The sequence below is a fragment of the Eumetopias jubatus genome, unplaced genomic scaffold, assembly GCF_037043125.1.
Source record: "Eumetopias jubatus isolate StellerSeaLion01/CBP00866 unplaced genomic scaffold, mEumJub1_p1.0 scaffold_4, whole genome shotgun sequence".
NCBI lineage: Eukaryota > Metazoa > Chordata > Mammalia > Carnivora > Otariidae > Eumetopias > Eumetopias jubatus.
The window spans coordinates 24,159,108-24,185,356 of NW_028274810.1; the positions used below are offsets into that span (position 1 = coordinate 24,159,108).

A 26,249-nucleotide genomic window follows, 5' to 3' on the forward strand; every position below is an offset into this window, starting at 1 on the left:
GAAGAGACTGAAAAATGAACAACTTTTCTTGACTCTGGAAGATAGGAGAAGACACAGGACAAACCATTGCCCTCGAGGTTGGAAAGACAGGTGAATACAAGGAATTGTGGGTTCCTGGGCATACACCAAAGAGTGGAACCACCTCCAGCCACCCACTGCTGGGGTAGGGGAACTGCAACCGTGACTGAGGGACTGCTGGGGGCTCAGGGTGGACAACTTAAGAGTTAAAACCTTCAGGAGGACCCAGTCATGGGGGGGTCCCCACAATATTGTGGGATTTACCCAGAGGAGTTCAATGAGGTTCCCACAGTAAATACTGAATAAAAACTACTCCTGCTTCTTGCAGGGGAAAATGAACCATTTTGAAATAGCCAGAGCATCTGTTCTTCTCAACAAAAGCCTGCCCTCAGGGGAAACTAGTTACCAGAGAAAGGGAGATACTCAACTCCAGCCCACTCTGGCCATTCTGTCCCAAGGAAGCAGGGAGGGGAAAACTGAGAAACTCTTGTGACGTTCACAGTCCAGAGGCACAGGCTCTCACCAAAAAACTGAGACCTGATCGCAAAACTATAGAACTGTTCAGGTATAACAATTTTTTCTATATTTAAAACTATAGACGCTTTCTCCTCCCCCACGCCTTACTTAGTGCATTACTAAAGGCCTGTTTACAGCAGTTCCTTTTACCCAGTATCATGTCTATTAAGAAAAAAAAAATCACAAGGCATAATAAAAGGCAAAAAAAAAAAAAGATAATTTAAAGAGACAGAGCAAGCATCAGAATCGGACAGGGCGGGGACCTTGAAAAGATCAGACCAGGAATTTAAAGCAATGCTCTAATGGAGAAAGTAAACGGCATGCAAGAACAGATGCAGGCTGTAAGCAGAGAGACGGAAGTCTTAAGAGAGAACCGGGAAGAAACGCTAACTTCACGTGGCTTTACTACACCAGCAAATGTGAAGATCCGTCAGAAACTGAACAACTTTGTGATCACATTCCAGTGATTCTACATACCCCTTTCTTCCTTGTAAATTCTCTGAGATATTTTATCTATCAAATTTATTTTCTGGCTAAATATTTCAATAAAGTTATTCATTTCCATGAACTCCTCCGGGCGGCTTTTCACTCCTCTCATTGATAACGCGACAGCTCTGACTGTCTGCCCCATCCTGCTGAGCAATCCAGGCCCTTGCTTCTTGTGAGAAGACAGTTCCTAGAAACAGACAGACAGACAGACAGACAAATGAAATATTTGTGCTGAAGCAAATATTCCAATATTCCCAACAAAAGGAAATCTGATTGGAAGGAGAGAGAATAAAAATGTTTCATATACTTTTCTTTTCATGTAGTTTGAAGCAGCTGAGTTTTAATGGGGCACATTTCTTCCTCTAAGTCTGCCTTCTTGATAATATTCCTTTTCAAAGTACTCGTGTGAAACATGTATACCTGCTTCCTCTCAGCATGGATCTTTAAAAGAACGAGGTTTAACAGAGGGGATCGTGCTTAAGGAGATGTTGGAAAAGATAAGAGGATAATATGAAATGCAATCTATATTTTATAACAGGAATTTAATGGGAAAATGATTGAGAGAAGATTTCTTAGGGTCTAAACTACTCCCTGAAAAAAAAAAAAAAAAGGAAAATTTCATTAATTCTTTGGTTATAATAATAGCTAACATGTATTGAGAGCTTAGTATGTTCCAGGCACTATACTCACATTTTTTTTTCATCTATAACTCACAATAACACTAGGAGGTAGGTTCTATTATTATCCTCATTTTACAGAAGAAAATATAAGCACAGGAAGGTTAGGGAGCTTGCTCTAAGTCCAAGAGCAATTAAGTGCTGAACAAGGATCAGTCTCACTCCAGAGGCTTTACAGCTCAGCACTAACTAGCTTTGTCTTCATACTGTTTCTACAGTAGTTTGTAAATAGATACTCCCTGACCATAGATAGCTCTTCAGTCAACTGAAGTTGGGTAAACTGTGACACTACCTCTACTTGCTGGCTGGCTGTAGAGAAAGATTTTTAAGAATATATGTAGCCGGCTGTTTCATAGTTAATCTGGGAGGGAGTGCTACAGACTTGCAAAAAGAAGAAATGCAAGAAAAGGATACACCACACAAAAGTAACCCTTTAGAAGTAGAGCATATTGAAAAAGAACACCAAGAAGACCAAGGGATTCTGGTGATGGTTACACCACTTGTAAACGTAGGTTTGGGATCAAATAAAAGTTGATCAAATAAAAGGTTACCCACCAGGAAAAAAAAATCTATAAATAATACTGCTGACTACCAAGTCCACAGATAAAAATATTATTATGTATTATTTACCCAAATATTAAATAACACATTTATCCAGATTTTCTTTCCTGAAGGTCTTACACAGAAGAATACATAGAAAGTAAACTTGTTTGCTTCCAAGTCAGTATGATTTTATGAGCATATAACGACAGATGCCACCCCTTGACCAGGTAACACATCTCTCCAGGAGGGCTACAGCATCTCTCGGTACAGTTAACATTATCAGAGACAGCACAAGTCACAACTGGCAAACTATTATTGTGAATGTTGACTACAGAGAATGTTTCTAGCAGCTTCTAAGGTTCTGGAGTCAGGCCACAAATTCATTTCACAGAAGTCTCGAAGGGCTTCCAAAAAGTAGTACTATCTGTCAAGACTGAGATGAAACACTTTCGAGCCTCTGTCACTTTGGCAACAACTGAGAGATATAAAACTCAATATTGGTCAGCAATCATTTCATATTGACCATCTTCCCTATCCATTCTTTTTTCGGTGAGTTATATTTTCATAGGTGACAAGAAAAAAGAAGAGGAACATATAAAGTTTCTGCATTAGAAGAGATATACCCCCTTCCCTTCATTAGGTAATTGAAAGAAAAATAAGAAAATTGCATTCTCTATCTGGCTATCCATCCAACCATCTATCCATTTAATAAAGACTTTTATCCTAACTTGAAAAGTCCTAACCCATTATAAAAGAAATATATTTGTATATGTTCAGTATTAATTAGCTATATATGTGAGGAGTACCCTGACATTATAAAAAAAAATCAGCTACTAAGAGAAATATGAATATGTGTATGTGAGGAAGATAAAAGATGTCTGTGATGTTTACATGTAGATTTGACACAGGGTTAAATCTGAAGGATATTTCTCGAAGGTCTGATAATCCATCTTAATTCAAGGATGCTGCTGCCTGATTTATAAAGCTAAACAAGAAGAAGCGTACAACCTACTATACATAAAGACACTAAAGGATTATATGAGTATAAATCAAAATTCTTTACCCAAGCTTGTGCAGTAAGAAACACTTTGAAGTCTTCATTAAATGTTAAAGTTGGATGATCAGCAATTCGGTTCAGGAATTTCTGCAGTGCCTTCCTGCGTGTCTCAATGAAGTCATCATTAAAGCGTTCCACCATTCCTTTCACGATAAACTTCTCAGGCAATGGCTGAGGCAAAAAAATTTTAAAACGTATCTGAGCATTATGTGGCATGGGATTACAAGGAATTCTGTACTCTTCCTTTCTGGAAGACTATTCAAACACGTGATGATTTCTTATAAAAATAATTTTTCAAGATTCACAATGCTAGAACCAAAACCTGTAAAATCTTAACATATTTAGAATTTTTAGGAAAACAAATCTGTACATAGATTGAATGTTTAAGAGCAAATGTTTCTAAGATCAATGAGTTACACTAAATTTAAAGGTCTGACATTAGGTTTTCAGCATTCTAATGATTCACAAGACAAAATGGTAGTCACCCTATGGAAAAAAAAATGTAGACTTACTGGAATAATCAGAGTGGGGTGTGCTTCTTCAAGTTTTCCTTTCAACCAAAGGAAATCTTGATAACGTCTCCTAACTTCAAATTCACTGGAGTCAAATTCCCCACGAGATGTCTGAAGAAAGAAGGAGAAAATAACAGCACACGCAATATGAGACGGAAGACATTTGCCTAATGTTATTTTAGACATTCTGAAATAAATGGGTCTCTAAGAAAAATTAACAAATTCTAATTATTCAGTGTTTGTCAGCCTGTACTTTTTTTGCAGTCATCAATTCATGTAGCAGATGAAACAAAGCAAACTTTTCAGTATTTCCAGAAAGAAAGCAAACATCATGCTCAAATTTAAAATCCAAACTGAAAAATCTGTCTTAGAGCAGCCATCTGCCTTCCAGAAGATTTTAACTACGATTATATTTGGCGTGACTTTCTTGCTAACAAGAAAGTGTGTTCTGAATTTAGGTTTCAAATATATTTTTCTCAAGATGATTAGAATTCAGAATTTGAGGAAAGTTCTATTTTTGTAATTTGGAAAATAACCTGAACATAACTGAGAAAAAATGTTTTCCTGGAATTTGCTCAAATGAATTGCTTTGGTAAAATCTGCTTTTAGTATATGAAAATTCTAACATTTTACAGAGTGATTTTACCACTGTTTAAAAAATGTTATTAATGAAGATTTGATGTGAAAAGAAAATCTTCCTGTCATTTCTCAAGGGATTTTGAGTTATAGCCCTAAACTCCTAAAAATTAAGCAAATAAATTAAAATATCTGTTCTCAACAAACCAAAAATCTATGCCAACACATATGACAAGAAGAACATGGGTATAATATCAACCTCACTTCCACTGCATGAATTCCAAACCAAATAAAAAAAGATTATCTAATACACACTCACACCAATATTGCATTAACTAAAATTTTTGCATATTAAAAATTATACACATTAATATTAAGGTTGAAATTTTCCTGGAGGAATAATGATGGATTAACACATTGCATGCATATTTCACCCTCACCAGAAATATCAATCACCCACATAGATGAATGCAATAGTAAAATTAAGTAGTTCAAGTCATAGATGCAATCTTAATTGTCATGAAATAAGGTTCACAAAAGTTATACTTTCCAAGGTTTATCCTTTTAAAATGAATGTTTAGAATATCATACAATATATTTTATCAAAACATTTCCTTTTTAGTGGGAAAAGTGGAGGCAAATGAGATGCAGAAGTCTAAGGAACTAAATGTTCACAAAAACACTATGAAATCTTAACTATGGGTACAAGTTATGGAAATGGTAAAAATAGGAAAACTAAATCTAGTAGAAACACAGTTTAACAACATATATACGAGTTGGTATATGTACATATATATGCAAATACACACATATGCATACATATATACACACAAAACATGGTTTATAGTCACTCATTAAAAAATACTTATTGAACACCTTCTTGTACGTGGCACATATGTATAGGTTCACTACCAATTTCCAAAAATATAAATTGGCATAACCAACACTAAAATACTAAAAAATTGGGCAATTAAGAGCTTTATATGTCCTCAAGAATTTTCAACACTTTAAGTAAACATAGAACAATCTGATATAAATTCTGGCAAGAGGAAGATGTAAAATCAAGTCAAATAATTGGTTGATTCTGTCCCCACACTCAGTCATTGACTTAGAAGAATTTTCTAACATACAGCAATAGCAGAGGAAGAAAACAGAAGGTAAGTACAAGTCTCAAAGACAGTGTGTTCTTTTGTGCTACTTTAAGAATTTATTCTATTCCCAAGGACTTATAAGACTAAGATATGGCAAGGAAAACAAGTATTATCAGCTGGGCTCAGATCATGGTTAATTTCCCAACAACAGGGACAGAATCGTTCTCTCATCTAAAGTGGCCAATTTCGGTCATTAGAAGATAGATAGAAACTTCCAAACTAGAGGAATAACACGGTTTGATGACAGATCTCCAACTTAGAAAGAACATGTGTTCCAAAAAGTTAATTTGAAGCACAAATAATGCTTCTAATATAGGATACAGTTTTCCATGGAAGCTATATGGTAAACGGTGTTTAATTTCTCACGTCTGACTTTAAAAGCTTGGGTACTTGAAGTTTAGGATGAATAGATTCATGTGATCTATACCCCAAAACACACTTATGCAACAAACACTGACCTTTGGTCAAGGGCAGTTACTCTAGGCTCTGAGGATTTAGAAAACTGGTTTTGAGGGAAAACGAATCTTAGAATCAGGAATATATTTTAACCCCTACTCCACACCGGTAGACATTTAGGAGTCTGTCTTCATGATGAGGATGTGAGAGAGAAGACCCTTGTTAAACCTCCTCACTCTTGTTTCTATATGTAGTAAAGGAAGGCACATCTCTTGATCTCCAAAAGAGAAAATACTTTAGAGCAGTCACTTCAGATAGTCTAACCTGGAAAGTAAAGGGTACTTTTCCACGAGGAGAACAGATGCCAGGAACATGGGCTTCCTGACACTCATAATTATTTACAGCCAGGTCATTCTTAAGTATTCCTAAGTAGATATTGTCAGTATACATATGTGTGCATGTATATGTGCATCTGCCCTTATAATCTTAATGTCATAAATATAAATTTTCATGAAACTAAAACTTTCTCAGGGAAGCCACCTCTGAACCTCCAAACTAGACGGGGTGCCCATACTCATAAAATCATAGCATTTGTAATTTTTAAATAATTAAATAATTAAGCATGTAATTGTTTAATATCCATCACCCCCCCTAGATTGAAAGCTCCATGAAGGCAGAGGGTATGTCTGCTTGATTGCTGGTGTTGTCTCAAAATACAAGCACAGTACCCAGGACATAACTGTCCCTCAACAAAACTTCACTGAATACATGAGAAAGTGAGTAAATGATAATAAGTGAATAAGAAAGAAAAGACTATTTGATAACATAATATCCATTTACTAAATATTTATATATTTGTATCTGCAAGGCATATTTTAGCATATATAGGTATAGTGTAAATATTAGGATGTAGTAAAAATAATCAGAAGTAGAACAAAGGGATTTATTGTATAAATAAATTTCATATTTCATAAAAATGAAATAAAAGATAGTTGGCCATAACCACGTAGAGATGCACAGAAAACACATATAGTGTGAAAGTAAATAGTCTGGATTTAAATCCCAGCTCAGGTAATCATTATGGTGTGTGACCTTTGGCAAGTTACTGAGTTTCAGTGTCCTCATGCACAAAATGGGGGTAACTCGTAACATCTAGGTCCTAGGATCATTGTTAAGCTTTAAATAAGTTAGTATGTATAAAGTGGTTAGAACACTGCCTGGCACAAAATAATCACACAATAAATATTAGTTAAACACACTGTAATATCACTGCTACTACTACAACGAGAACAATACATTTAAAGTATGATGGAAATTTGAGTAACTCATCAGAATTATATGTCAGTGATTAGAATAAAATTCACAGGGCGCCTGGATGGCTCAGTTGGTTGAGCGACTGCCTTCGGCTCAGGTCATGATCCTGGAGTCCCGGGATCGAGTCCCGCATCGGGCTCCCGGCTCGGCGGGGAGTCTGCTTCTCCCTCGGACCCTCCCCCCTCTCGTGCTCTCTATCTCTCATTCTCTCTCTCTCTCAAATAAATAAATAAAATCTTTAAAAAAAAAAAAAGAATAAAATTCACAGGGTGGCTTATAAAAAAGTGTCTTTCTAAGAGAAACTAATAATGATAGGAAAATTAGTCAGTTACACAAATTCTTTGCTAGGAAGAAAGATAACAACGGGTACTTATAATTAAAATAGTAATACCAGGAGAAATCTGGTTCTGTTCTTAGCAGTATGTCTGTATAAACACATTAAATATTCACAAAGACCCTACAAGGTTAGTACTGTTATCTTATTTATAACTGAGGAAACTAAGCATAGAGAGGTTAATTAAATTGCCCAAGATACATAGCAAGAAAGGGAAGTCATCAAGATTCAATTCCATGCTGTCTTGCTCTACAGCCTCTTGATATAAGCATGATATCACAAATTTCTTCACTCATCCATTCACCAAAAAGTTAAATTGCTTACTTACTATATCGTAAGGATTGTGTTTGGAAATATGGATAACTTAAGATACAATTACCTTCCTTAGGAAGCTCACAGACTTGTTAGGAATAAATACAAATAAACACATACAGATAGGTGAGTACTGAACATATATTATGTGACAGGCATTTTGCTAAGTGTTTTGCATTGATTACCGATCCTAAATCAATTCTTACAGCAACTCTACAGAACCAGATTCGATTATCATTTCTGTTTTATAGATTAAAAAAAAAAAAAAACCCTGAGGCTTAGAAGGATTAAATATAGACCTTTAATTTCTTTGCTATATTGACTCCAGTGTTTTACATTCTTTAAGAATCCAATTAGGACAACATGAGAAAACAGAAGAAAGAAAGAGAACTTGAGCCTGCAGGTGCCAGGGAGACAGGGGAGCAGGCATCATTTTGAGTTGCTGAAAAATAAACAGTAGTTTATTCTTCCTCTAGAAGAGGAAGGACATAGCAAACAAGGAAAAATATATGCCAAGTCATGAGAGTAAGAAATACCCTAGAGGGGCACCTGGGTGGCTCAGTCGGTTAAGCGTCTGCCCTCGGCTCAGGTCATGGTCTCAGGGTCCTGGGATCGAGCCCCACATCGGGCTCCCTGCTCAGTGGAGAGCCTGCTTCTGCCTCTGCCCCTCCACTCCACTCCTGCTCTCTCTCTCTCTGGCTCTCTCTCTCTCAAATAAATAAATAAAATCTTATAAAAAAAAGAAATATCCTAGAGTATTCAGATAACAAAAATAGTTCTAGTTGAGTGGAGAGCAGGAGTATTAAAAATGGGGAGGTAGGAGATGAGTCTTATATGGTAAGCCGGCATCAGACTGAGAAGTTCTTTGTATGTCATTCAAAGGAATTTGTACTTTGTTCTATAGGAAATGAGGAACCGAGGAAGGATTTTAAGAATCTGAGCGAAGAGATCAATATATTTTTATGAAATATAACTAGCAGCAAGGTGGAATTTGCATTGGAAGAAGTGATTACAGGAAGATGGTCCAAACCCTTTTCAGCTATAAAAGAGATGTACAACAAAAGAGATTAGCGTGGGGCTTCATAAAGAAAATATTATAGGGACACCTGGGTGGCTCAGATGGTTAAGCATCTGCTTTCAGCTCAGGTCATGATCCCAGGGTCCTGGGATCAAGCCCGGGTAGGCTCCCTGCTCAGCGGGGAGACTGCTTCTCCCTTTCCCTCTGCCCCTTCTCCCCACTCGGGCTCTCTCTCTCTCAAATAAAATCTTTAAAAAAAAAAAAAAGAAAAGAAAATGTTACAACTTATGAATATAATTCTTAAAGGCTGCTGTTACATAAAGGATTTTAAAAAAACCCAGTTATACTATTTGGTTGTTTTATTCTGTCAGAAGTAAACTGTCTTTTTACAGGGTCTTCTCCTAGGATTAAGAAGATTTGATTCTAGATTTACTCTGCCTTTGAATTATTGGACAACTAACAGTATCTAATAAAGCGGCCACTTGCTCTTATTTGGAAAACAAATGAAATTATATTTTATAATCTTCAGAGATATGCTACATTATATATATTATATATATATCTGTATATATATATTATATCAAGTTTTTAAATAGTTTTCTTTATTAGCAAACTGAAGCTCTTCTTTTCCTAAGATATTTCTTCATAATTTTTGAAACTAGAAACTAAATGTTCCTCTTTCAAGATGCATAACTGCTAAAAGATGAGTGACTGTTGTAATTTGAATTTCACTGATTTCATACAGAACAAGGGAAGGATAGATCAGATGCATTGTCTTACCCAAAATGGTTGAAAAAAAAAAAAAGTCAATTCAGCTAAGATTCTCTACTGTTGAAAGTCATAGTGAACAAAAAGCACTTCCAAAAGTTCAAAGAGCAACTGTATTCATTAAAAATTTACCTTAGTAATAATCCTGTATGTAATGAAAGTTTCAATTGTAGTAACATGGCTTTCAGGTTCATCAACTGTAATGAAGAGATCTTTCAAATCTGGCTCATCTTCAAACTTGACTTGATTTATCATTGACAGAGGGGATGTTGGCATCATAGGGCTGAAGGAATTCATGTCCATCAGTGAGGCATCCTAAGGAATTAAACACATTCAAAAATTAGTATCTATAGAAGAAATAATTTAAAATCCTCTTTTTTCTTAGAAACCATGAAGACTAATGAAATATGTCAAGAACAAAAAGGATGATTGGACTCATGGTTAAATATGGTATGTTGAACATGTATTTTTATCTGTTTCCTCTTAAAATCCCACTTTAAAAATGACAGCAAAGAAACAAATTAAAACAAAACAAGACAAAAAGGCATAAAAAGGCATAAAGCCTCAAGGTAATAAAAGAGAGAGAGAGAGAAGGAGACTAAGCAAACAAAAGTAACAACTTTTTGGAAACTGGAAATCTGATCGTTGAGGGGTAAGTGAAAGAGCAGCACAGAGAAAGCTGAACAATAAACCTAGGAGATGATGGTAAACTTAGAAGGCACGTTTATAAGAGAGAATCCCAGAGTGACTTGAAAATTACAGGCAACAGAAACCCATGGACACAGAGTGCTGGTAGAGCTAAAACCAGAGGACTGGCTGAAGAGCTAATAAAAACCAAAAAAAAAAAAAAAAAAAGAGAGAGAGAGAGAGAGGGAGAGTTAGTACCTCAGATTCCCTCACCTACCCCATGCCATCAGGTGACAATTCTTTCCCAGTTTTGCAGAAAACTGGAAGTTTACTTTCTGGAGTGTCTCTGAACTCAAGGTTGCCAGGCAGAATGGAGGAAGAAAGAGCAAGGGAAAGTCCTATAGACTAGATGGGAAGATAGCCAGCCCTCATCTGGCCACAAGGATGCTGGCAGCAATGTGCAAAATTCCACACAGTGCTCTTCAGAGGGTTCCTCTCACCTCACCATTCTGAGTAAAAACTAACAGCTGCAGTCCCTGATGAATTAGCCAGGTCTCTGCATAATCACCCTGCTGTGAAGCCCCTACCATACATGCTGAATATCTACTCCACTTTTTATTACCTGATGTAGAGACTACAAAATATCTAAATACGCAGAAAGCCTCTGATGTGAAAGACTCACAAACAGAAGACAGGAAGCAGTTAGAGAACAGAACGCTTACAAAAAACAGAGAAAGTCATCAGAGATAAGAACGATATCTAATTCGTGAATAAAAACAGGAGTTATATTCTTAACAAATTCAGAGAACAGCAGCAAGACAATAAAAAGGGAGGCTCATGAAAACTGAAATATGATAATAAGATAAGAACTCAACAGGAAGTTTGAAAGCTAGAAGTCAAGAACTAAGTTGAATTAAAAGAACAAGAGATGGAAAAGGAGAAGGTGTTTTAAAAATTAAAAATTTTAAAAATTAAAGGATCCAGGCAGGCAGTACCTTAATAAAACTAACTCCATAAAATGAAGAAGGAAAATGTGCTTTGAACTGAAGGGTTTCCAGGTTGATAGGGCCTCTCACACCTCTTCAAAATGAATGAGGCAGTGGTGGGGTGGGATGTGCTCCTGCAACCATCCATTACCATGACATTTCATAGCTTCCAGAGAGAATATAAACAGGTAAAATACAATAGGAATCTCAGGAATCAGAATGGCTCCATATTTCTCAATGGTAACACAGGAAACTAAATGACAATAAAATATCTTCCACATTTTGAGAGAGTATCTTCTACCTAGAACTCTATATAGCCAGGCAAATTGTCATTCAAGTATACACGTAGATTAAAGCCATTTCAGATAGAAAAGATTCCAAAAACTGACTTCCCTTGAACCCATTCTTTGAAAGCTTCTTTAACTTGCCAAAATAAGGGCATAGAGCAAGAAGAAATAGGGTCTAGGGGGCACCTGGGTGGCTCAGTCAGTTGAGCATCCAACTCTTGGTTTTGGCTCAGGTCATGATCTCAGGGTTGTGGGATCAAGCCCAGCATAGGGCTCTGAGCTCAGCAGGGAGTCTGTTTGAGATTCTCTCTCTCCCTCTCCCTCTGCTCCTCCCCTGCCCTTCAAAATAAATAAATAAATCTTAAAAAAAAAGAAGAAGTAACAGAATCTAAAAACAGCAGATTCAACAGAAAAGAGAACCAGAAGAAATTCTTCAAGTGATTGTGAAGGAATGTTCCAGGTTGACAGCTTTGCAGCAGAACTAGGGAACAACCTATGTAGACCTGGTCAGGAAGACAGAGTCACCAGGGAGGCAAGGAGATGAAGAGGGAGAAAGAATAAAGGGAGAGAGGGAAGAAGAAAGGAGGGACAGAAGGAAAGACACAGCGGAGTAAGCAAAGGAAGGAGAAAAAGAAAAAAAAGAGAGAGGAAATGAAGGAAGGAAGGGAGAGAGGGAGGGAGGGAAGAAGGGAAAGAAAGAAGAAAGGAAAGAAGAAAGAAAGAAAGGAAGGAAGGAAGGAAGGAAGGAAGGAAGGAAGGAAGGAAGGAAGGAAGGAAGGAAGAAAGAAAGAAAGAAAGAAAGAAAGAAAGAAAGAAAGAAAGAGAAAGAAAGAAAGAAAGAGAAAGAAAGAAAGAAAGAAAAGAAAGAAAGAAAGAAAGAAAGAAAGAAAGAAAGAAAAAGAAAGAAAGAAAGAAAGAAAGAAAGAAAGAAAGAAAGAAAGAAAGAAAGAAAGAGAAAGAAAGAAGAGAAAAGAGAATGAGGAAGAGGGAGAGAGGCAGGTGACAGAATACATATGTTTAAACATAATGAGAGGAAGCATGCCGTGTTAGATTTTTTTTTCACTGTCTTTTTTTAAATTTATTATGTTATGTTAATCACCATACATTACATCATTAGTTTTTGATGTAGTGTTCCATGATTCATTCTTTGCGTATAACACCCAGTGCTCCATGCAGAACATGCCCTCTTTAATACCCATCACCAGGATAACCCATCCCTCCACCCCCCTCCCCTCTAGAACCCTCAGTTTGTTTCTCAGAGTCCATCATCTCTTATGGTTCGTCTCCCCCTCTGATTTCCCCCCCTTCATTTTTCCCTTTTTTTTTTTAACATATATTGTATTATTTGTTTCAGAGGTACAAATCTGTGATTCAACAGTCTTGCACAATTCACAGTGCTCACCATAGCACATACCCTCCCCAATGTCCATCACAAGCCACCCCATGCCTCCCACTCCCCATCACTCCAGCAACCCTCAGTTTGTTTCCTGAGATTAAGAATTCCTCATATCAGTGAGGTCATATGATACATGTCTTTCTCTGATTGACTTGTTTCGCTCAGCATAATACCCTCCAGGTCCATCCACGTCGTTGCAAATGGCAAGATTTCATTCCTTTTGATGGCTGCAATGTCCACAATAGCCAAACTGTGGAAAGAGCCAAGATGTCCTTCGACAGATGAACGGATAAAGAAGATGTGGTATATATATATACAATGGAATATTATGCAGCCATGTTAGATTTTGTAGATGAATTGAGATGGGTGCAGAGAAAGCCAAGATGGAGAGAAAGCAAGAGCGAGGCATAAAGAAATAGAGGAAAAGAATGAATGAAGGAATAAATGAATGATGAACTCTCAAGAAAGCAAAAGATGTACAAGAATGAAAATGTAATCCTAATTCACTATATGGCTTGACTGTGAATAAAAATAAATTGTTCTTAATCCTGAATTTAACTAAAAATGGTAGTATAATTATACTGATCAGAAGAAAAATACAGGTACTGTATATGTTTGAGGGGAAGAGACATTGCCTGTAAAATAGCTTCAAAAATGCAATTCCTATGATGGAAAAAAGGAAGATTAGCAACTGTTCCAGACTGAAGAAGACCAAAGAGACATAATAGCTAAATACAACATGTGATCTTGAATTGGATTCCATACCAAAGGAGGAGAACCTTTGTTTTTTCTCTCTAAACTATGTTATTGGGACAACTAGAGAAATCTAAAAGGGTCTGTAGATTAGAATGTAGTATTGTGTCAATATTAGTTTCCTGATTTGGATATGTATACTGTAATTTGGTAGAAGAGTGTCCCTGTTTTCATAAAATACATGCAGACCTAGTCAGGATTAATAAAACATCATGTCTCCAATTTACTCAACTAACACAGAGAGAGAGAGAGAGAAAGGAAAAATTGTGAAATGGCAGTCATTGGGAAATCTAGGTTCTTTGTGGTATTCTTGCAACTTTTCTCCCAGTTTGAAATTACTTCAAAATAAAAAGTATATTTATAGTTTTTAGAAGTCAAATAATTCTACAAAGCTTAAAATAAAACAAATTAAAATTTAAAAACAGCTTCCTCTGCTCCAGAATTGCTGTTCTCAGTTCACGCTCCTCAGAAACAAATGCAGAACTCTATTAGCTGTTTTTGTTCCTTGTTACATTCCTTATTTCAAAATAACATATGTATTGCTTCATTTTTTTTTTCAATTTTGACATTATCAGTAGGTTTCCTACTAAAGAGAATAAAGAGTATTTATTTACTTAGTCAATTAATTATACAAGTATAGACTCACAGATTCCTATGTTATTCAATAGGTTACAATCCATTAATATCACAATTTATTTTGATGTTGTTAAGTGTTCAAGACCTGATAGTGGGACCCCCTAGTGGCACCTGTGTGTTTTTGATTTGTCTTCATTATTCCTTGAGCACTTTACACAACATAACTTGGCAGAATAAGATGTTTCAGGTTTATCATATTTTCCCTGACCCAGCTATGGAATCAGACATGTCTCCAAAGAGCTCTGGTTCCTTCTAGAGGAAACTGGAATTTGGAAACCAAGATGCGAATGATAGGAAATATAAGTATAATACACACACACATACACACACATGCACATACACATCTGGATCCAGATATACACAGATAGATATTAAATAAAAAATGAGTTCACACTGATACCTCCAATTACAATTTGACACCATTTGACTGTTCCGGCCTTACCTCTTTCCATATTTGTAACTCTTTTCTCCAGCAGAGAGAAGCCTGGCTCCCAGTATCCTGAAGATATTTATTAATATGTTCAATCCCCCTACATGTAACCAATCTCCCAACCAGGCTAACTCTCTCCTCAGTCCTGATCTCATGAGCCAAGGGAGTCATTCTCACTCACAGCCATACGGGTTCCCTCCTCAGCCCCAATCCCACTGGCTACTTCCTTGGACATACTGTCTCCTCAGGCATTTTCAATAGTTTGTTTCTAAAGAAAGGGCTGCATGTTATTTTTTTTAATAAAAATTTTTAAATGAAACAAAGGATAATATGCAGTAAATTCTACAAGTAATATTTTATTCATATGCAAAGATAAAACTAACAATACCAATATAACATTTGAGTTATTTCTTCAGTAGTAATAATGACTTGTTTCCAACTCTCTGCTTTCTCTTTTAGATACCACTTTTTTCCCTCCAAAATTAAGAATACAGATGTCAGAATTAAAATTTTGTCTGTTGTTATGAACAGATTAAATTTAACCAACACACTTAAAGATGAATTTGGCAACAAAGTCCATCATAACTTAGCAACAGAGTTTAGCCAGTCCTAAATGAAAAAAAAAAAAAAATCATTACAAAGGAGGCCCAAAACTGGGTTCCAGTCCCTTCTCTGCCACTAACTAAGCAGGTAACTTTGAACAATTAATTCAGCCTTTCAAGGTTAAACTGAGGATCTGGAGTTGAAAATCTGCAAAATCTCTCCCATCTCAAAGGCTAAGACAGGACAACTTCTAAATGTATTAATATAGAAAAATGTAGCAAAACCATGATATTTTAAGAAAAGGAATGCTTTTGTAGTACTAGGAATGAAAAAAAAGATTGAAATCATAAAACTGACTTATTTTTCCCCTCAAAACAAATCAACTTAAATTCTTGTGAAGCATCAGTAATATCCAGAGCACTATTCTCAAGGTTTATCCCACACAAAAAGTTAGTTATGTGAACTATAATATAGAATTTGGTAACCCCTCAATGCAATAATGCAAGAGATATTATGGTAGGACACACCAGTTGAAGAGAAGAACAACAATGGCTGTTTAAATTAAGAAGATTCAGGTTATTGTGATTACAAAATGATTTGTGAAAGGAAAAACATTTAGGCATGATTTAGACCAAGGAATAGAAGACAGGTAACAGCTGTATTAATGAGACACAAAAACAGAGACAATAAATGTCTTGCAATGAAAGTTTAGCCAAATAAATCATGGTATATCCCTATTGATAGGTTACAATAAAGTCTATCCATGTGATATTCTAGAAGTAATCTTAAAAGTAATATTCTAGAAGGAGCTTAGAATACAGTGTGTTGGAAACAGGGTCACAGTATGTTATTAAAAGAAAATAACAGGATATAAAAATTGTGTACAATTAGATTCTTATGTGTGTATGTGAGTTTATATGTGTGTAAGACAGAGAGGGTAGGAGAGAAAAAGTGTCAGAGAGAGACAGGGGACACAAACTTATAAGCTATACCAAAAAAGTTAACAGAAGTTATTCCAGGTGCTGGGATTGCTTTTGAGTTTAATATCTTTCTATGAGTTTCTGCATTTCCACATATTCTAAAATAAACATCTATTGAGGAAAATATTAAAATTGTTAGTGTCAACACCATGTATAATATGTTCCAAGGCAGTAAGAACTACTCTTATAAGTTAAAACAATTGTCTAGGGCCATTTGGGCAAAGGACCTTGGATTACATTTGATTTTTTTTTTCTTAACTCATCAAAGTTGCATAATTAAATAGGAAATTTTAAAATGTTTGGAATCACATGGAAATTGGATTATCAAGATAAATTATGGAATGCTAACACAATGGAACACTAAGGAGCCATTAAAAACGTAATTTAGAGGTTCCAAGTGAATATGCAGTCAGCGTTACAAAAATATCTCTCCGTATAGTATATATTGTATATAGTATAGCCACTTCACTACATAAGTATCTGTTTTTGCAATCCAAAGATTTTCACTCTTACGGAAAAAGATGAAAAGCAAAAATAGTGTTCAACAACGGCTCTGCAGCAAGCCCTTAGAGAGGCGGAGTGCACCCCAAGCAGTAAGAGTGGCGATACCAAGCTCCTTCCCCAGGAACTACACTCAGCATCCTGGCATCAAACTCCACAGCTTGAACTGTGTCTGTGAACATCTGTGCTTTATCCCCATTTATTTTGTGCATCCATTAGCAAAATGTGTCCTAAGGTGTCAGAAAAGCCTAGGAGAGGCTGTGTTTTGGGTCTGGGAATGTTCAAAAAAATGTTCCATATAGATTAATGGTATGCCATTTTATGCCATTTCAGCTTACAAAAGGTTTCATTGGAATGCTCGACTTTCAGATGGGGAGGGGTGTTCCTGTAGTAGCTTTTTAAGCTGACAAATTTTAATTTGACAGGCAAATGTACTTTAAATTTCCCTGACACTGCACACAACCATGTGCTTTGGTATTCTTTGTAGTCACCCTCTTAACTCACCACAACCCACTTCTTATACCTACTACATAATTTAGCATTCTATTTCTTCTGCTTAAAATGCATCCTTTTGAGGAGCGGGAAAGATCTGCATGAATTTACAAAGGCTCACAATTCCAATGAGCATAGTGTGGTGTCAAAAATATGCTTCAACATCAAGCAAAGGGAGAAAATTACAAGCTGAAATTTAGCAACATCCAAGAATTCAGTAGAAGGATTTAAATTACTATGAATCACTCAAAAACATTCTTAAAATCTCAATAAAACTGACTATCCAAAGAGTTTTATATTCACTTCAAAAAAAGGGAAAGAAAATATAATGACAATGCTTAAAAGATTTACATTTGGACATGAATAAGAGAAGAAAATAAGTGTTTGAGAAGATCCAAAGAAGCAATTAACCAAAAAAGCCCTCCATTTAACCTTTTGTGGTGGATGCTTTTCAGGAGAAATGGATCATTAAAATTTGTTCTTTCCAAACAAAGGTCTCACCTCCACAATAACATGTGCTTCTTCCTCCTGTTAGTTATCTCTCTCTCTTTTCTCTCTCCCCACCCCCACCCCTGAACTTTATTTATACATTCATTCATTCTTAGCATTTGGATAGATGTCCATTATCTTCTGATCTTTTAGACAATGAAAGTACACCATTTCATTTTCTTTCTTCAAGAGATTAAAGCAGAAGGGAAATGATCTGTGTGGTAAATTTCGACTTCTTAAATAACACTGAATACCTTTCTTATAGCTAGCATAGTGAAGACACACAGGCACACACACACCAAAAATCCTGGGATGGTTTCAAGCCCAGATGTGAACATGTATAATAGCGAAGCCAAATTATTGCAAGAAGTCACTGTCTTCTACCTTTATTCCAAACCAACACATCCATCAAGAGAGAAACCACTTAAATGACTTTACTGAAATTAATGGACATTAGAATTGTGTTAGCATGATATTGAAGTTTATTGATACAATCACTTACAAATTAAGTGTAAGTTTTCCTTGTTGTTACGTTTGGTTTAGTACAAACATTTGTTATGGGTTAAATTATGTCCTTCCAAAATTCATATGATGAAGAGACCTAATACCTCAGAATGCGACTTTATTTAGAGACAGGGTCTTTACAGAGGTTATTAAGTCAAAATGTGGCCATTGGTTTGGGTCCTTATGCAATATGACTGGTCTCCTTATAAAAAGAACAAATTTGGACACAGAGACATGTATAGAGGGAAGACAATGTTAAGAAACATAAGGAGAAACAAACTGAGGGTTCTAGAGGGGAGGCGGGTAGGGGGATGGGTTAGCCTGGTGGTGGGTATTAAAGGGGGCACATATTGAATGGAGCACTGGGTGTTATACGCAAACAATGAATCATGGAACACTACATCAAAAACTAATGATGTAGTGTATGGTGATTAACGTAACATAATAAAATAAAATTAAAAAAAAAAAAGAAACATAAGGAGAAGACAGCCATCTACAAGCCAGGTTGAGAGGCCTGGAACAGATTCCCTCCTCACTGCTCTCAGAAGGAACCAAACCCACTGACACCTTCACTTCAGACTTCTAGCTTCCAGAACTGTGAAAAAGGTAAATAAATGTCTCTTGTTTCAGACATTTCAGACACAGACACCTAGTCTATGGTACTTTGTTATGGCAGCCCTGGCAAACTGACAGCATTTCTACACGTAGAGTTGTACACGATAAAAATTTAAGGAAGGAAGCAAGGGTGGAAACGTAGGAAGGAATTATGATTACTGCATTTCATCCTTGCTCCATTCCTTTATTTTCTTACAGTTTAACAATCAACTCCAGTAATTTCTGAGAAATATTTTTGCCTCCCTCCTTTAATGCTCTTAGATGGTTCCAAGGTTCTACTACTGAAATAAATAAAATACATCGCTGAAATTTAAAACAAACAATAGCCTGTCAATATTTGAGTACTCAGGAGATAAACACCCAAAGAAACAGGTTAAACGGTGAGAGATGACCTTTCTAAGAGGTGTCCTTCCTGAATATCTCCCACTAAAAGGCTACTTGGAAACATCTCATAAATATAACATGAATTACTCTTATAATACTAAATCGTATCTACCATCTGTGCACAAACAGCTATTTTCTTTTTACAAGTAGAGGGGAAAAAAAAATCAATGTGAGAAGTGTGATAAATCAGAATAGTGGCATGAAAAGGCCATGCAAATAAAATTTGCTGATGCGCAAGAAACTCGCACACCAAGAGACATCTGGTAAAAAAGCAACTTAAAGTGGAAGGAGTTTGAGAAACTGTGTTATGAGGGACACTCATCCTGATGGGCCTAAATTTAGACTTACCAGCTGTGTTTTGGTTTACAGCTCCTTCCAATCTGCCTGCTTATAATAATAATAAAAAATCAGAAAGGCCTTCTGTGGAACACTGTTGAAAATGTGATTGGGGGAAAAGCCAGCCTGTGTCATGTTCTATAAAGGGGCATACAACACTCTAATCTTGTTTGACATAATTTCCAGGGCTATGTAGGATATATACCCTTGTATGCACATATGATAATTTATTTATCCATTTTTCTGTTTCTAGTATTTCTATTTTCTAACACTGTTGCCTTGAATGTACTTGGACTTCCTCAGGTTTTGGGCACTACAAAGCTATATACTAACCATAATAATTTTTCACATCATTCTATTTGACAGAATATTCCCCTCTGTCTACCTCCCCCAAAATGTAGTATATTAAAAGAAAAAGTCTCTGTAGTCAGGCAGAGAGGTCATATCTCACCTTGGATCACAGAGAATTAAGGAGAGGATAAAAAAGAGAGGAATACATGTGATGTACACATCATCTGCCTGAAGGCTTTGTATGAATTATCTTAGGTAAACCTTACCACAACCCTGTTAAGTATGTTCTATTTCTACATCCCCACCACTTTTTTTTTTTTTAACCAGACAGCAATACTTCTGATTTTTGACTTTACACTAATGAGAAAGTGACACACATTCGGTAGAAACCATACTTTGATTTTGAATTTTGATCTTCTCCTTGGGCTTGCGATATATATGCAACACAATACTCTTTCATAAGCTGGACAGCAGTATTCCAGTTAGCCACGTGATCATGAGGGTAAACAGCCAATACACTTACCACCATGCTGTAGACATACAATCAATCTGTTTTTCACTTTCAGGAGAGTATTCAACAAATTCAGTATCTCAGGTGAATGAGATATTCACCGCTTTATTATAAAATAGGCTTTGTGTTAAATGATTTTGCCCAACTGTAGGCTAATGTAAATATTCTGAGCATGTTTAAGGTAGGCTAGGCTAGTTATGACGTTTGGTAGGTTAGGTGTATTAAATGCATTTCAACTCACAGTATTTTCAATTTACGATGGGTATACCAGGATGTAACCCCATCATAGGTGAAGGAAGATCTGTATATTTTTTTGTACGCATGAAAATACTCTATAATGAAAAATCATTTAAAAACTTATAAACGGGGTCACCTGGATGGCTCAGTCTGTTAAGCATCTGCCTTCAGCTCGGGTCATGATCCCAGGGTCCTGGGATTGAGCCCTGTGTCTGGCTCCCTGCTCAGGGGGAAGTCTGCTTCTCCCTCTCCCTCTGCCCCTCCCCCTCACTTGTGCTTGCTCCTTTGCCCTCTCTCAAATAAATAAATAAAATCTTAAAAAAAAGTTATAAAAGGTGTATTCAAATAGGATAAAGATACATTCTTGATTGCTGAAAACTGTCCAGTAATTTTCTTTTAAAGTTTTCTCATAAAACTTAGAAATAAAAATAAAGTCCTGTTGACAATTCATAGGTAGGCAAAGGTAAGTAAGTTCCAGATTTTTAGCATTTGTATTCTTTTAAGGGCTTCTTTTTTTTATACTCAGACACACATACACACACACACACACACACACACACACACACACATTAATGTTCTTATTCACCTCAGTAAAGATCACTGCATATGTAAGCTAGGACAAGTAAATAACAAGTAAAATATTAAGGCTGAAAGACAGGCAAGGCTCCCACATGAAGTGTGTCCTCCAAACCACTGGTACAGTTCTATGTAGGCCTCACCAATATGTCATGTTACTACATGCCAAAGATATTTAAAACCGTTAATGTTAAATCTACAAATGACAAAGGGTCTATTAAACTTGCCTCAAAATAAGTTTGGGGTACTGGATACACATATTAAACACAGTATCAGCCAACTACCTATTATAGATTCAGTGATGACTAAGTAGAAACAGAGCAAGCCAGGAAAAAGAATTATTCTAATCGGAACGCCTGAAGAAGTTGAAAATATGTTCTATGGCCAGACGACACTGCAGACCCAACTTAGGAATGTAATAAAATAAAATAAAATAAATTTAAAAAAAAAACCAACTGACTGTACACTTACTATGCATGACTAAAATGGAATTCGGCATACAGTAAATTATAACTACTCCCCTACACCAAAGTTTCATCTTTGTAAGTGTTTTCCAGGCAAAAGGTTGAGTTGCGTTGATATCCAGCCACACCAACAACCTTAAAAGCATTCCTAAGAGACTTAATATATACTTATATCAAGAAAACTAGTAGACCGTTAAAACAGCTGTACCAAGAATATTCTTATCCTCTAATCCTTTCAAATAACATGACAGGTACTACATATCATGAATCATTCAGCTGGGGAGCTATATCCACACACAGGCACACTTTGGAGATATTGAGGGTTTCCGGTTCCAGACAACCACAATAAACGGAATATTGCAATAAAGTGGGTCAAATGCATTTTTTAGTTTCCCAGTGCATAGAAAAGTCATGTTTACACTAAACTGTGTCTATTAAGTGTGCAGTAGCATTATGTCTAGAAAAGGTACAGTACATACTTTAATTACAAAACATGTTTTTGCTAAAAAATGCTAATCATCATCAGAGCTTTCAGTGAGTTGTAATCTTTTTGCTGGTTGGAGGGTCTTGCCTCCATGTCAATGGCCACTGACTGGTCAGGGTGGTGGCTGCTGAAGCCTGGGGGAGCTGTGACAATTTCTTAAAATAAGACAGCAGTGAAGTTTGCTGCAAACATTGACTTTTCCTTTCATGAACAATTTCTCTGTAGCGTGTGATGCTGTTTGATAACACTTTACCCACAGTAGAACTTCTTTCAAAATTGGAGTTGGTCCTCTCAAACCCTGCTGCTGCTTTATCAACTAGGTTGATATAATGTTCTAAATTCCTTGTTATCATTTCAACCATCTTCACAGCATCTTCACCAGGATTAGATTCCAGCTCAGGACACCACTGTCTTTGCTCATCCATGAGAAGCAGCTCCTCAGCCGTGAAAGTTCGATCATGAGATCACAGCCGTCCAGACACATGTTCAGGCTCCCCTGCTGCTTCTAGTCCTCTCGCTGTTTGCACCGCATCTGCAGATCCTGCCTCCGCTGGAGTCCTGAGCCCTCCAAGTCACCCACGAGGGCTGGAATCAACTTCTTCCGGACTCCTGTTCATGTTGATATTGTGACCTCTTCCCATGAATACAAGTGTTCCTAACAGCACGTAGAATGGTTAATCCTTTCCAGAAGGTTTTTGAGGGACTTTGCCCAGATCCATCAAGAGGAATCACTATCTGTGGCAACTATAGCCTTATGAAATGTATTTCTTAAATAAGAACACTTAAAAGTCAGAATTACTACTTGATCCATGGGCTGCAGAATGGATGTTGTGTTAGCAGGCATGAGAACAACATTAATCTCATTGTCCAGCTCCATCAGAGCTTCTGGGTGACCAGGTGCATTGCCAATAAGCAGGCGTATTTTGAAAAGAACTTTTTTCTGAGCAGGAGGTCTCAACAGTGGGCTTAAAATATTCAGTAAACCATGTTGTAAACAGATGTGCTGTCATCCAGGCTTTGTTATTCCATTTATGAAGCACGGGCAGAGTAGATTTGTAATTCTTAAGGGCTCTAGGGTTTTCAGAATGGTCAATGAGCACTGGCTTCAACTTATAAAGTCACCAGCTGTATTAGTCCCTAACAACAGAGTCAGCCTGTCTTTTGAAGCTTTAAAGCCAGGCATTCACTTCTTTCTAGCTATGAAAGCTGTAGATGGCATCTTCTTCCAATAGAAAGTTGTTTTGTCTACATTGAAAATATGTTTTTTGAGTGTAGCCACCCTCATTAATGATCTGAGCTAGATCTTCTGGATACTTTGCTGCAGCTTCTCCATCAGCACTTGCTGCTTCACCTTGCACTTTTATATTATGGAGATGGCTTCTTTCCTTAAACCTCACTAACCAACCTCTGCTAGCTTCAGACTTTTCTCCTGCAGCTTCCTCACCTCTCTCAGCCTTCACAGAATTGAACAGTTAGGGCTCTGGCTTAGGCTTTGGGTTAAGGGAATATTGTGGCTGCTTTGATCTTCTATCCAGACCACTAAAATTTTCTCCCTATCAATAAGACTTTTTCATTTTTACCATTCATGTGTTCACTGGAGTACACTTTTAAATTCCTTTAAGAACCTTTCCTTTGCATTCACAACTTGGCTGTTTGGTGCAAGGGGCGTAGCTTTTGGAATATCTTGACTTCCGACATGCTTCCTCGTTAAGCTTAATCATTTCTAGCTTTTCATTTAAAGTGAGAGACGAGACGTGCAACTCCTCCTTTCACTTGAACGCTTAGAGGCTACTGCAGCGTTATTAATTGGCCTAATTTTAATATTGTTGTGTCTCAGGAAATAGGGAGGGTCAAGGAAAAGGAAAGCAACAGGGGAATGACTAGTGAGTGGAACAGCCAGAGCACACACAACATTTATGTATTAAGTTCCCCATCTCATACGGGTGCTGTTCGTGGAACCCCAAAACAAATTACAATAATAACATCAAAGATCACTGATCACAGGTCAGTAACAAATACAATAATAGTTAAAAAGTTTGAAATATTGCAAGAATTTCCAAAATGTGACACAGAGACGCAAAGTGAGCAAATACTGTAAGGAAAATGGTGCCAAGAGACTTGCTTGACACAGGGTTACCACAGACTTTCAATTGGTAAAAAAAAATGTAATATTTACAAAGCCTGCAATAAAGGAAACAACAATAAAATGAGTAAGCCTATAACACAGCATTTAAGAGACAATACCAAAATTCTGGTAGCACTCTCAATAGTAATTAAAAAACATACAGGAACATATATATGTTTGTGAGTCTCTGAAGATCTCATTACAAATTGCAAACCAGATGCATCTACAACTTAAAAACATTAATCTTATGTACCATAATAGCAGATACTGAAATTTTCTAAGGGACGGGGACTGTGCCTTAGCACCATATACTTACATTACTTCATTTAGTCCTGTCAACAACATGATGGGAAGTAAGTGCAATTATCATCAACTGCATCTTACAGATAAACTTGTGGCAAAGGGTGATAATAATTCTCCCCAAATCACTTATCTCAACTGGCAGAGCCAAGACTCAATCACCACCACCATCACCACCAGCCATACGCACACACAAAAAGCATCCAGTGTAGAAGCTTTACTTCATTTTACAAATGTTCACTGAATGTCAACCATGTGTCAGGCACTGGGTTGGGGCTGCAACAGATGGCAGGCTTCCTGGGCTCACATGAAGCCCACACTTTAGTTAAGTGGGAGGGCTGGGGATAATAAACAAGTAAACATAGAGAAAAAACAAGAAAATTCCAGATTTGAAGAAGTTTTGATAAACAGGGTTATAAATTCCAAAAGAAATTGGGGTGGGTTGCTGGGCTAAGGGGTTTAGGCAGGGAGAAAGAGGAACTCTCCTGATAGAGCTATCAGGGAAGGTGTCTTTCAGGAGGTAATACTGAAAAGGAGGCAGTCGTGATAAACACTGAGAGAAAAGGATTCCAGTCTGGAGAGCCAATGAAGCCTATGACAGGAAAGGACTCAGAATGCTGGAGGGACCAGAAAGGTGGCAAATGGCGGGAACACAGGCTTTGGTGAGGTCTAAACAACAAAAAACTCATTTTAACATTTACTGTGTCAGAATTGTAAGTATTCACATTTTCATCTTATAGGTCTTGAAAAACGGGAGGGGAGAACTCCCTGATAAATGACTGTTCCACCTAAAAATCCAAAAGTGAGACATTTGTTGTACACTAGAGGTTTTTAAGGATCTGTATGGTCTTACTCAGACTATCATGAGCATTAGCCAATTGGAGATTAGTAATCATGATGTTTTTCTATTTGTCTCAATTATGCTCCTTACCTAGTGAAAAAATTTCTTTTTTGTACTTAATACCCTATGGGGGGAAAATGTTTTTCCTTATTCAGAGAGGTCCAAGTGTCATTTGCCTCTAGCTTTGCCACAAGACCACTGTGGGAGATGGTATGATTGTTCCCAGTGGCCCTCTGTCTTCCTATGAGAGCATTATATCTCCTGGTCAATTGCCAGGTAACTTTCAGTGTCTCCTTATGGAAGGAAAAGAGTCTCCTACCGCAATGGATTTGATCATTGACTTAGTTTGGATAACGGCATGTGTCTGGGCAGATTTGGGAGCCACTGCCTCTTTCCACCAGTGCTCCTATTCTTCTCCCTCTGCCAGAGGAATGACATGTCCCAGTTAGGGGTCTCTCCTTCAGTCTTGATCCCAAAATGAAGAAGACATGTGAAACAGACTCAAAACTTGGGACAGACTCATAGCTCAGTTACAGTTGACAGATTCATGAAAAAGAAATAAGCCTTTATTGTAGGTAAGTCACTGAGATCTTGTTGCTTATACTACAGCATAATTAGTGAAAGCTGATGAAAATATTATTCAATGTTCAATTACATTAAACATATAAATATATACTTATATATGTGTGTATTAACACACACACTTAACTTTCTCAGAGTTAGTACAAAAGAACAAAATCTTCTCTAATTTTGGAGATCTTTTTTTTTTTTTAAAGATTT

At 36.8% G+C, this 26,249-nt stretch overlaps 1 protein-coding gene across 2 annotated transcripts in view; it reads right to left on the reverse strand.

The window, feature by feature from the left end:
* Nucleotides 1-26,249, reverse strand: part of SNX7 (sorting nexin 7) — a 101,321-nt gene that overhangs the window by 65,327 nt on the left and 9,745 nt on the right. For both annotated transcript variants that reach the window (XM_028101862.2, XM_028101863.2), the window contains 4 exons: nucleotides 9,814-9,996; nucleotides 3,813-3,923; nucleotides 3,307-3,471; nucleotides 1,012-1,210 (listed from right to left, as the gene is read on the reverse strand). In XM_028101862.2, coding sequence (XP_027957663.1) covers nucleotides 1,012-1,210; nucleotides 3,307-3,471; nucleotides 3,813-3,923; nucleotides 9,814-9,996 — 658 coding nt within the window. The remainder of the gene's footprint in view (nucleotides 1-1,011; nucleotides 1,211-3,306; nucleotides 3,472-3,812; nucleotides 3,924-9,813; nucleotides 9,997-26,249) is intronic.